The sequence below is a fragment of the Sarcophilus harrisii genome, chromosome 2 (genome assembly GCF_902635505.1).
Source record: "Sarcophilus harrisii chromosome 2, mSarHar1.11, whole genome shotgun sequence".
Classification (NCBI taxonomy): domain Eukaryota; kingdom Metazoa; phylum Chordata; class Mammalia; order Dasyuromorphia; family Dasyuridae; genus Sarcophilus; species Sarcophilus harrisii.
In genome coordinates, this window is record NC_045427.1 from 32,612,271 (window position 1) to 32,625,680 (window position 13,410).

Sequence of the window (13,410 nt, forward strand, 5' to 3'; positions counted from 1 at the left end):
GTCCTGGAGTCTTTAATTGTAGCTACTGCTAAGTGTTGTGCAATTCTAATCATAACTTGAGAATATCTGAATTACTTTTTGTTACTTTTCTCTTGGAAAATTTTCTCTTTGATCTGTTTTTCTTTTTAATTTAATAATGATGTTCCTATATGGTTTCCTTGTAGGTTCTTTTTCAGGTAATTAATGTTAGTTTTGGTATTGATATGGTCAATTACACTAATAGTTTTCTTGACATTGAACCAGTCCTACATTCCTGATATAAAATCCAGTTGGTTATAGTGTACTGTCTTGATGATAAATTGTTGTAATCTTTTTGTTAATATTTTACTTCAAATGTTTGCATCAATATTCATCAGGGAGATTGGTCTGTAATTTTCTTTCTCTGTTCCGGCTCTTCCTGATTTGAGTATCAATATATATTTTTGGCATAAAAGGAATTTGGCCAGATTTTTTCTTTGCCTATTTTTCCAAATAGTTTACATAGCATTGGGATTGTTTTTTAAATGTTTGGTAGAATTCATTTGTAAATCCACCTGGCCCTGTGAATTTTTTTTTAAATTAATATTATTCACTTTTTTTTCTAAAATGAGGTTTTTAAAATAATTTATTTCCTCTTCTGTTAATCTGAGAAATTTATATTTTTGTAAATAATCATCCATTTTAATTAGATTTTCAAATCTGCTGGCATACAAATAAGCAAAATAGCTACTAATTATTTCTTTAATTTCCTTTTCATTGATGCTAAATTCACCCTTTTCATTTTTGGTGCTTGTAATTTGGTTTTTTCTTTCCTTTTCCTTTTCAAAGTAGCCAAGGGTTCATTAATTTTGTTTCTTTTTTAATAAAATCAACTCTTAGTTTTATTAGTTGAATAGTTTTGTTAGTTACCATTTGAATAATCTCTCGTTTGAATTTAAGAATTTCTAATTTGGTATTTAATTAGGAGTTTTAATTTTTTTTTCTAGTTTTAATTGCACACCCAATTCTTTATTTTATTCATATAGCTATTTTGATTAATGACTTGCTGTTTAAGATAAAAATCTCTTGGGACTGTAGCTGATATTATTTGGAACTTTGAATTCAAATATGATTGTCTGATCATTCACCATCTGAAAGGAATATGCCACAAGCTACTTAGAGGAATGTGATTCTGAGTTGTTACAAGTGGAGCTTAGTATCTGGGCAAGAGTTGGGAGGACAACCTTGGTCTCTGCTTACGATGGGATCCCTCTGATTCTGTTTCCCAATGATGTAAGAACCCATCTGATTATTCCTGAGTCTGGCTATAAGGTGGAACTGTTAAAGTGACTTAAGATGCTTTACCCTGTCATGTATATACTCTCAGGATGACGCCTGAAAGACCAGTTTTTTATTATAATCATGTCCCTGCTTTTCCCTATCTTATATCTTGCAGTTTTCTATCTGAAAATATATGATCATTATATCCTATATAAGTATTTGGCCTATTCATCTATCTATTGCTAGATGTATATATCGCTGTTTCTTTTAGCAAAAAAATCTTCAGGACCAGACAGATTTGTGAATTCTTCCAAACTTTTACAAAACAATTTAATTCCAATACTGTACAATTCACTGGAGGAAAAATGAGAGAAGAGGAGTCCAAACAAATTATTTCTTTGATACAAATATATTGTTGTTAAAATTAGGGAGAGCAAAAACAAAGAAGGAAATCAATAAAAACAATTTCTCCAATGAATATCAAAGCAAAAATTTTAAAGAAAATATTTACAACTGATTCCAACAATGTATCACAAAGATAATACACTAAGCAAGGCTAGATTTGTACCAGGAATGCAGAACAGGTTCAATATTGGGTATACTATAAGCATAATCTACCATGGCCGTAACAAAAACAAAAATTATATGTACAGATCAATAGATGCAGAATAAAAACTTTTCAAAAAATACACCCCCAATTCCTACTAAAAACAATAAGAAAGCAAAGGGAAAAAAATGAAGCTTTTCTTTATATGATAAATAGTACCTATCAAAAACAATTATCTGTAATGGAATGTAATTCCTAAAGGAATTAGGAAATTCCTTCCTAATGAAAGGAACTAGAAGCCTTTCCAAAAAGATCACGGATGAAACAATGATGATGTTGATGAATACTCAATATTGTACTAGAAATGGCAATTATAGTAATAAAAGAAAAAGAAATTGAAAAAAATAAGGCAATAAGGAAACAAAACTATTACACTCTGCAGATAATATGACTTAAGAGAACTCTAAAGAATTAACAAAAAGACAAATTGAAAAAGTAAAAAACTTTAGCAAAGTTATAAGATATAAAATAAACCTCCATAAATTATCAGCATTTCTACATGGTACCAGCAAAACCTAGCATCAAGAAATAGAACAGAAAAGTCCACTTAAAACGACTGCAGACACCTCCCTGGGGACAACGCCGGAGAGGGGGCAGAGAGTCCTGAGGGATCTCCAGCAGCAGGAGAAGAGGGTACCGAAGGATGCTGGGAGGAGAGGAAGCCCACAGGACATGAGGCCCAAGGAGCAGACCTGCACCAGGCCTTCCTCCTCAAAGACAGGCTGCACAGCAGGGAGAGAGCCACGGAGGGTCGGGAGCAGCCGGGGACCCTCAGGGCGACGACTTGAACGCGGGTCTATCTCCAGACTCCGCTCCCCCAGGACCAGCCCCTCTGCGCATGCGCGGCCCCACGACCTCGCTAATCCCGGACAGGGTTTCCCTGGACCCTAGCGGAGGCTCCGCCCATTCCCTGTGGGCTCCCCAACCAGCGCCCCGCGCTCCGCCTCCCGCTGCACCCCCGCAGCCGCCCTCCGGCTGGGCCTGACCCCTTTTTAAAGGCTTCAGAGACTCCTGGACACCGGGAAAGGGCGGGGGTGGGGCTCCGTCTGGAATATGGTCTGGCCCCTCTGGTTTGGAGCCCCCCCCCCCCCCCCCCCCCCCCCCCCCCCCCCCCCCCCCCCCCCCCCCCCCCGCCGCTTCTCCGGTTACTCGCGCCTGGTCTCCCCCCCCCCACTGTGCTCACGGATCTTTAGCCGTGGTGGTCTCCATCCGCAGCTGCCGATTACTGCGGCAGCCTGTGAGCGCCAGTGCTGCTGTGACCCTGAGGAGGTGTGCATTTCCCCGATCCCCGGCGGGGATGAGGTCAGTGGCAAAAAGAGAGTTAACATCCCTTTGGTCGCGGCCTACAGGTGCAAGAATTCGCTTGTCCCGAAATATTAGCAAAGCTGAAAGTTTATTGTTGGATGGAAACCAGTTTGCCACAAGACTGACTTGTGCAGTGGCAAAGTCCTTTTAGGGAAGCGGAGTCCGGCCCTGGGAAGAGAAAGCCTTCCCAGCAGGCAGAGGGTCCTGGAAAGCTGCCCTTGGGCCTCTGCCAGGACCAGAGACTGCCCTTTAAAAGGAGCGTTGAGGCTTCAGGACTCAGGTTCCCAGGCTTGGATGCTCATCAGTATCAGCCTAGATCTCCTGCTGGGGTCAACGACACTTCAGAGGGGCGCTTTTTGACCAGGGCTTCTAGTTGAATCCAAGGCTCTGGCATCCCGGAAAGATAACTTAACTGGGGGGATGTGCCTTCCCCAGGAGGGGCCGAGACTCCCAAAGCGATCACGGATCGAAAGGAAATAGTTTCAGAGTGATAACCTCAAAGGGAACAGCTTCCTGCCCCTTCATGCCACCTTTGGTCTCCAGGCAAGCTTGCCTTAGTGTGCTGTCACACGTCTTTGTCGAGCCATCAAAGCTTGGCCTCTCTGCCCTCCCTGATTTCAGCCCAATTTATTTGCATGTCGTATGATTGCTTGCTTGTGGGACTAGATCAGCTCCCTGACCTCATGGGACCAACTCCCTGACGGCATGGGAGCCCTTCGAGAAGGAAGGACAAACAGCGACCAATCAGTAAGTCACAATGTTTGTCCCCTTCACTCTTGCTTCATTCTGAAGGACTTCAGTGCACTACTGACCCTCCCTCCCACAAGTTAACCCCTGGTTATTTGACCTGTTCGCTTCCCAGGAGCTACTCCTCCCCTGCCCTTCAGCTACACACACAGACTTGCCCTCTCCTTGGCTATCACTGCCGTGTTCAGAATTCTGAAATCCCCTCACCCAAACACACTCTGTTGGCTTTTCACCGGAACCTGTTCTCTCCATTCCACAATCCTACTCTTTATCCCTTGACTCCTCTGATTCTAGAATTTCTGCTAAACCTGGCCTTGGACCTCCAACATTTAGAGAGAGGAGAAACTTGATGCGAAGAACCTTTTGACCAAATTCTCAGGTTTATGTGTAACTCATGTAAGGAATGGACCTTCACACTTAGATTCTAAGCTCCTTAAGGTCACCATTAGCCTCAAAATACCTGACACAGGCCTAGGGACAGTGAAGATTCCAATTCCTAGTCAAATTGTCAACAATATACAGATGAAAAGGAAACTGATAGTCATGCAAATGGTCCAACAGGGCTCAAAATATGAGCCCCTCTCAGCAGCAACTGCTCCCCTAAGTCAGCTGTACTGGATGGCACCTAGAAAGTTTTTTTGGTAGCAGACTATATTACTTCAAGAAGCAAGCTATCATCCTGCTGACATTAATAATCCCCAGAATTGTCAATCTCCCAGGCAGAGACTTCAGGCAGAAGGAAACTTTCATGAGGGGCTTAGGAGGTTGTTCTGGCTGCTCCTTCAACCATTGCAGGTCACCAGTGATATCCTAACGGCCTTGCAGGTAATGGTGACTGTCTGTCCTAGAGAAACAGACAGGAACTTTGGAGCCAGAGTCAATCCAAGGCCTGCTCTGAAAGATGCTTTCTGGAAGAAAGCATCAAATAAATTAATCCATTAGGAATATCCACTTATATCTGAGAGACGTGGCATTTGAGAGCTAGATCACTGATACTGAGTTCAAAGCATCAGTCCTGGGGAATATGTCTCACATGAAAAGCTAGATAATCCATTTTGGTATGTTGGGCCTCATCTTCAATTCCCAGGATAGAAAAAGTTACCATGACTTGGGAAAAAAGAGTTCCTAAAGACTCAGCTCCCCGGAAACATATCTCTGGAGATAAAACATGCCAATATAAAGGCCTCAGGAAGGACTGGCTATATAAAGAAATGGTCAAAAGGGACCATCAAGTACAACCCTTCTCATTCCCCAGGAAGCAGAGGACCTAGAATTACTACGAAGAATTGCCTTCCCAGCAAAATTTAGCATAATCCTTTAGGGAGAAAATTGATCGTTAATGAAATAGAGAAATTTCAAGTATTCCTTGATGGACGTTCCACAGCTGAATAGGAAATCTGACATTCAAACACAAAACTCAGAAGTAGAAAAAGTTAAATACAAAAAAGTAATCAGAAGAGACTTAATAAATGTTTATAGTCATATATAGAAGGATGGAGTAAGGGAAGCAGTGGTCAGAAGCAAAAACCGATTTATGAAGAGGGGTAGGATAAAAAGAGAGAGAGCAGACAGAAGAATAAGCAGAAGAAAATAGCATAGAACGAAATACACAGACTTCATAACTGGGAATGAGAGGAGCTCACCCATAAAAGAAAAGAGGATAGAAAAATTAATTAGGAGCTAGAATTCAACAAAGAATTGTTTGTAAGATACACACTTGAAACAGAAAGACACACACAGTTAAAATAAGATATTGGAGCAGAATCAATTAGGCTTCAGCTGAAGTTTAAAAAATTTATTTTTATTAAATTACTTAAAAATTAAACAGTATTTAATTAATTAAATTATTAATTTAATTAAAATTACTTATTAATTAAACTTAAATTAACATTTAATTAAACAATTAAATTAAAAAAACAGAATGGTCTAAGGAGGAGGAAGAAAAGCCTTTACATCTGGCCAAATTGATGCCAACCCATTGGAGATCCATCACCCCAATCATTGTTTATCCAGTGATATAAAGCTGCCCAAAGAGACAATGAAGAGAAGGCAGCAGGTGATCCATGAAAACTTAAACCTGGAGAGATTGATCCAAAGCCAGAAATGAAAGCAGCCAGGCCTGATCCAATTGATAGGGATGAGGATGAACTTGAAATGTTCTCAGAAGCTAGAGCTCATCTGGCAAATACCCAGGGAAAGAGGGCCAAGAGAAAAGCAAGAGAGAAGCAACTGGAAGAAGCAAGGTGTCTTGCTGCCCTCCAAAAGAGAAGAGAACTTCAAACAGCTGGGATAGGAATTCAGAAGAAAAGGAAAAAGAAAAAAGTATATTAAAATGCAGAAATTCCATTTGAAAAAAAAAAAAAGCTTGCTCCAGGTTTTTATGACATGTGAAGAAAATTATCAGAACTTTAAGAAATTACGACAATAAAATCTTGATGGGGAGTTAAGATCTGAGAGGAAAGTAGAAATAGGAAAAACAAACAGCATTTGAAAAGAAAAAAAAGGAGTCTGACTTGCCATCAGCTATTTTTCAAACTACTTTCTCTAAAAAGAGAAGCAAATTAGTATTTCCTGCACCTGATTTCAGATGCAAAACTTCAGAAAGTTGTAAAAGTTGGCCAAGCAATTTAAATTACATGTCAAATAGCAGAGGAATCTGGCATAATGAATTCTGCTTCTAGTACTCTTTTGCCTGAATATGTCACCAACAATAGTATTCTCTGAGACACCCAAAACTCCAGCAATCCAAGACCGAATTCTGCAGGAAGCACAGAATGTAATGGCTCTTACCAATGTGGACAATGAAAGGTGATCTTAATACACCATTGCAAGAGAGTGACTTCTCTGGTGTGACTTCTCAATGACAGATCATTCAGAAACCAAACACAGTCTTGTCTACCACCTTCAGGACTCCTCATGCAGCTGAAGAGTTGACTCCTCGAAATGGGATGACTCCTAAACCAGTTGTTGGCACTACCACAGGCAGAACCCCTCTAAGGGACAAATTAAACATAAATCCTGAAGAGGGACTGGAAGATTACAATGATCCCTCATAGGTGAAGCAAATAAAAAGAGAATCTCATGAGCATCTCATTTAGGATTGATGGGCCTTCCTGCCCATTGATTGTTCTCCCAGAAAATGCTGAAAAGGAGATAAAAGACTATGAAATTGATGAAACTCATGTAAAAGACACTGCTGATATAGATGCTCAAAAGCAGGCTATCCAAGATGCAGAACGTGTAAAGGAATTAAGACAAATGCTCAAAGCTGTTCAGAAGTATCTGCCAAGACCTTCAGAAGTAAATGAAACTATCCTAAGACCCTTAAATGTAGAACCACCACTAACAGACCTACAGAAAAGCAAAGAACTAATTAAAAAAGAAATGATTACAATGCTTCATTATGATCTTCTGCATCATCCTTATGATGATATCTCATCCTTATGGAGAACAAATTAGAAATAAAAAGGGGGAAACTGTAGGATTTGGAAATAAGAGTACTGACCATTTAACTTATCTAGAACACAACCCCTATGAGAAATTCTCCAAAGATGAAGTGAAGAAGGCTCAAACAAGACCTTTTGACACAGGAGATGGAAGTAGTAAAGCAAGGAATGAGCCATGGCAAACTGTCCACCAAAGTTTAAAACCAGGTGTGGGAAGAATGTTAGTCAAGTTTTATATCTACCTAGGCAGAGCCGATATACATGAGCTAACTTGGCTAGAAAAAAACAAAAACAAAAAAAATCAGGATTGAATCACTTGAAAAGAGAGTTGAGATAAATTGAGGTCATATAACCACAGAAGTAAAAGGGCTGCAAAAATGGAAAAGTTGAAAATTTTGCTTGGTGGCTACCAGTCTCAAGATATGGGAATAATGAAAAAGTTGAATGATTTATAAATCATTTAGAGCTTTGTATTTTTAAGAAGTGAAAGAAACATGAGAATTCAGCAATTCCAAGAAGACTGGAGTGTTGAAAAGAAGATATCCAGCAACAAGAAAGAGAAAATGAAATTCAGCAAAGATCCACAGATTTGCTGCTGGAGAAATAGACTTTAAAGTCAAAATACTGAAATATTTGAATTTTGTTAGAGAGTTAGATGCTAGTTTTCATCTTCTGGAAGGAATGAAGCTGAAGTTTATGTTCATCAAAACATTTGTCTGTTATCTATAACTTTTAATGTTTTGAATGGATTCTATCGTCTAGAGTCTTTATGTATAAATTCTGGCTCCACAAGAATTTTTAGAGGTTAATTTATTAAGTAATCATCTTTTTTTTTTTTTAGTAATGTCATGTTTGCTGAATTCTTTTTTTTAGTTTGATGTTGAAAAATCACATTATTTATATTTAAAATGTTCTTAAATGTGTTGTCTGTGAGTAAATTCTTGAATAAAAATTAACTGTAAAAAAAAGTTTGGACGTTCTCTAGACCCAATTATAGAAGTTTTTAATATAAAATTTTACTTTTATTTTTAGTGATTATGATTCCTTCTCCTTCATTGAGCCAAAAAGACAAAAAAATGTAAAACTTTCACTTCATATACATATAGTCCAACAAAATATATTTCCTCATTTAGTCACACTAAAAAATACAAGTCTTATTCTGTATTTTAAATCTATCACTTCTCCAGAAAGAAATGAGTACAATATTGTTCTTCAGTCCTCTTGAATCATGGTTTATCTCTATGAATATGTAACCTCCATACAGGTCCAGACCAAAACAGACACACAGGCAATCTTTGTCCTTTCTCCTTTCAACACATTCTCTATACAATTAACAAACTGGTATTTCTAAATCATAGGAGAGACCATATTATTTAGTTTCAAGGATTCAGTAGCTTTCTTATTGACTCCAGATAAAATACAAATTCCTTTGTTAAAGCCCACCAGAGTGCGACTCAAGCCTATCTTTATAAGCTCATCAAACATCGCTTGCCTTGCAGGAGGTAGGAAGATGCCTCAAAACCACAGGGAGGAGCTGTAGGACAGTAGCAACTCCAGAAACTGAGTCTCTTGGGACACTTGTGATTGAGAGAATGAAAGTACTAGTACAATGGATTTATAAACAGTGATTAGTAGATCAATGTTAACTCTTTGAGAGAGATAAGATGAGATGACTCTGTTCCAGAATTGATTAAGTAGCTGAGGAAGCAGCTTCTGGCTGTGGGTATTAGTAACTCGCCAAACCTTCCACTATTCTAGAGCCCAAGTTTGAACCTCCACAAAGTGACCCCCATTGGATTTTGCTCCCAATTGGAAATCAGGGAGCCAGGGAAATATTTTAGGTTTTTCCTCTCTGTTGCAGAAAGACCCCAGTCTAGGAGTTCAATAAACTTATCCATGCTGTTAGTGATTCCAAATCTTTTTTTTAATCATTTAAATAATAAAGTTTATGTTGAACATTCTTTTTAACAATGAATTTCAAAATTCTCTTTCCAGCCCCTCTTAGACTCATTGATAAAGCAAAAATAGATCAATTATTTGAAATCATACCCACAAAATTCAATAATAATTATGTAGCAAAAATAGTAAGAAAAACAAAAAAATTTAATTATATTATTTACAATGAGTTCATCAGTTTGCTCTTTGAAGGTGGAGAGGATGTTTCATCAAGAGTCCTTTGGAATTATCTTGATCAGAGTAACTAAATCTTTGACAGCTGATCATCATTACAATACTGCTAGTACTGTGTACAATGACCATGTAGTTCTACTCCCTTAATTCTTTATAAATTCATAAAGATCTTCATAGTTGTTTTTTGAAAACATCTCCTTCATTATGTTGTTGCTGTTGTTGTTGTTTAATGGTTCAATGGAGTCTCAGATCCTATTATGGGGGTTATCTTGGCAAACATAATGGAGTAGTTTTCCTATTTCTTCCTCCAGTAAATTAAGGCAAATAAGAGCTTACATGGCTTTTCCAGAGTCACAGAGGTATTAAGAGTCTGAGGCCATATTTGAATTCAAGTTTTATTGATTCTAGACACAGTGCTCTATCTCACTGAGCTATCATTTATAATTTCTTATAGCAAAATAGTATTCAATTAAAATCATAAACCACAACTTATCTAGCCATTCCCCAAATGATGAGCATCCCCTCAATTTCAAATACTTTGCTGCCACAGAAAGAATTGCTAGAAATATTTTTGCACACATAGGTCCTTTTCCTTTTTATTTAATCTCTTTGATTTACAGACCAAGTAGTGTCATAGCTCGGTAAAAGAGAATACACATTTATAGGCTTTTAGGCATAAGTTTTAATTGGTTCCAGAAATCAGGCATTTTCCCTATCACATTAGCTAATCTGAGAGATGTGGGTTGTTTGCATTTCTCTAAAGAGTGATGCAGAATATATTCTTTCCTATGACACTTGATAGTTTTGATTTCTTCTTCATCTGTTCCTACCCTTTAACTACAATGAGAGTCCCACTCTATGTCATTAAATAGATGACAAGACCTGCGCTACCTTAACAGAAGTTATTCCTGCTCTTTACTCGTACTTTACTGAAGTCCTTCACTTTGAAATTCAGAACACTGGGCACAAGTTATACAGTGTCAATAACTGGCCTAAGTCTTTAGTAGGTGTTTAAAAAATTAATGTAATTCCAAATCCTTAGGATTCAGTGGTTACCCTGAGGAATATGAACAGAAACAGCAAGAATACAGCTTAGATTATGATATATTCCTCAAGCACAGTCAACAAGTATTTATGACATATCAGGCTCATGTGCACACCATCTGCCCAGAACTCTCCCAATACCATGATCCAATCAGCAAACCCTAACATCCACTATATCTTCTCCATAGGAGAAGTCCCATGGAAGGATAACATTAATCTTTCTCCCCTTAGAGGGTTCTACAGAAGGGAAGGATATCGCCTCTCATAGGTGCTAACTATGGACGTTTAGATTTTCATATAAGCATATAGACACTCAGAATCATAGTCTAGACAGCTATGGACACCAGCATAATGTTCCTAGTCAAAATGGCTTCCCACATAACTTACATAGCTCATAAGGTTTCTCTCTAGGATAGATTCTTTGATGCTGATTGGCTCCTTAGTTGGATCTTCAGTCTGAAGGGCTTCTACATTCATTACATTCATAAGGTCTCTCTCCAGTATCAATGTTTCTTGATAACATTATGTTCCGAAGGAGGAAAGCCTGCCCATATACAATGCATTCAGAAAATTTTTCTGTATGAAATCTGTGATGTCCAATATAAGTTCTGAGTTGTAATGGAAGGCCTTCCCACACTCCTTATATTCATTAAGAATCTTTCCAAGATGGATTTTCAATGCCAGTAAATTGTGTGTTACTCCCAAAAATCTTCTCATATTCACTACATTCATAAGATTTTTATCCGGTATAAATGTTCTGATGTACAATAATTTTTGCCTTTCTTCTAAAGGCATTTCCATATTCATAACAATCCTTATTAGATGAATTCTCTGATGTTCAATAAAATCTAAGTTGTGATAGTCTTCCCACTCTTTACATTCATGAGGAATCTCTCCAGTATGAATTCTCTGATGCACAGTAAGATATGACTCCCTATTGAAAGCATTACCACATACACTACATTCATAAGGTTTCTCTCCAGTATGAATTCTCTGGCACACAGTAAGCTGTGTCTTACTGGTGAAGGCCTTTCCACATTCACTACATTCACAAGGTTTCTGTATGAATTCTGTGATGTACAGTAAGTTGTCTCTTAGTCCTGAAAGCGATCCTGCATTCACTACATTCATAAGGTGTTTCTCCAGTATGAATTCTCTGATGCACAGTAAGATTTGACTTCCTATTAAAGGCCTTCCCACATGCATTACATTCATAAGGTTTCTCTCCAGTATGAATTCTTTGATGTGTAATAAGTTCTGAATTGTAAAAGAAACCTTTCCCACACTCCTTACATTCAAAATGTTTCTCTCCAGAATGAATGCTCTGATGCACAGTAATATGTGTCTTACTCCTGAAGGCCATTCCACATTCACTACATTTGTAAGGTTTCTGTCCTGTATGAATTCTCTGATGTACAGTAAGCTCTCTCTTAACCCTGAAAGCCATCCTACATTCACTACATTCAAAAGGTGTCTCTGCAGTATGAATTCTTTGATGCACAGTTAGTTGTATCTTACTCCTGAAGGCCTTCCTACATTTACTACATTCATAAGGTTTCTCTCCAGTATGAATTCTCCAATGCACAGTAATATCTGTCTTACTCTTGAAAGCCTTTCCACATTCACTACATTCATAAGGTTTTTCTCCAGTATGAATTTTCCGATGTAGAATAAATACTGAACTGTAGAAGAAAGTCTTTCCACAGTCTTTACATTCATAGAGATTCTCTCCAGTATGAATTGTCTGATGTACAGTAAGCTGTGTCTTAAGCCTGAATACCATCCCACATTCACTACATTTATAAGGTTTCTCTCCAGTATGAATTCTCTGGTGCACAGTAAGACGTGCCTTCATCCTGAAGACTTTCCCACATACACTACATTCATAAGGTTTCTCTTCAGTATGAATTCTCTGGTGTAGACTAAGTTCTGAATTGTAGATGAAATTCTTTCCACATTCCTTACATTCATAAAGAATCTTTCCAGTATGAATTCTCTGATGCATAGTAAGTTGTATCTTACTCCTAAAAGCCTTCCCACATTCACTACATTCATAAGATTTTTTTTCAGCAAATTCTTTGCTCCCTGAAAGAAAGAATAAAAGGCTAATTAACCCTGTCTTTTTTTCAATTTCTGTAGGCTCCTACTTGCTCAAAAAATTTTAGTTTTCTCTTGCCTACCCACTTGAAATGAATAGGCCCTTTACTCTCTGACTAAGGATCACAGTTTATTACACGTGAAAATATGATGTAAAATTTACATATAAATAAGTTGACTTAGAATGAATTTACCTAGAAAGATAAGATGAATTTACTCTATTGTAAATAGATGATATTCAAATGACTTTGAGATTTTGCAAAAGAAGCCTTAGGCCAGTTAGATGGCATAGCTGGACCTAGAGGTAGGAAAATTATCTTTCTGAGATCATATTGGGGCTGAAATAATAGCTATATGACCCTAGGAAGATCCTTTTACCATGTTTGCATCAGTTTCCTCATCAATAAAGTGACTTGGAGGAAAAGGCAAACCATTCCATTATCTTTGCCCTCAAACCCCTAAATTAGGTCATAAAGAGTTAGAAATGAATAAAAAATGACTGAACAACAAAAGAAAATAACTTTAACATTTAAGGTGGAAATAGGAAAGGAAAACATTGAATAGAAAAAAAAAGAATTGATGAATTCATGAGAAGAGATAGAGACATGGAACAAATAGTAGAAAGAAGAAATATGAAGAGAAGGGATCATGGGGCACAATTGTTGCCATAAATGGCCATTAAAAATCCAATATAACTACTTTGTGATGAATTGGTTAAATTTGTAAAAGATGCAATTCTAAAAAGGTAAATGATCAAAATATAGTACAAAATAATAATTACCTTGAAGAACAATG

The 13,410-nt window shown here is 37.6% G+C and overlaps 1 protein-coding gene and 1 gene segment (V, D, J or C); both read right to left on the reverse strand.

The window, feature by feature from the left end:
- The window catches only part of LOC100935631, an 824,790-nt gene that overhangs the window by 185,669 nt on the left and 625,711 nt on the right, over positions 1-13,410 (reverse strand).
- Positions 1-13,410, reverse strand: part of LOC100922526 (zinc finger protein OZF-like) — a 49,818-nt gene that overhangs the window by 16,877 nt on the left and 19,531 nt on the right. The window contains exon 4 of one of the 3 annotated variants that reach the window (XM_031957161.1): positions 10,455-12,603. The exons of the other annotated variants lie outside the window; for them this stretch is intronic. Coding sequence (XP_031813021.1) covers positions 11,567-12,603 — 1,037 coding nt within the window. The 3' untranslated portion in view covers positions 10,455-11,566. Of the gene's footprint in view, positions 1-10,454; positions 12,604-13,410 lie in introns of those variants that run through there. 3 annotated transcript variants of the gene reach the window in all.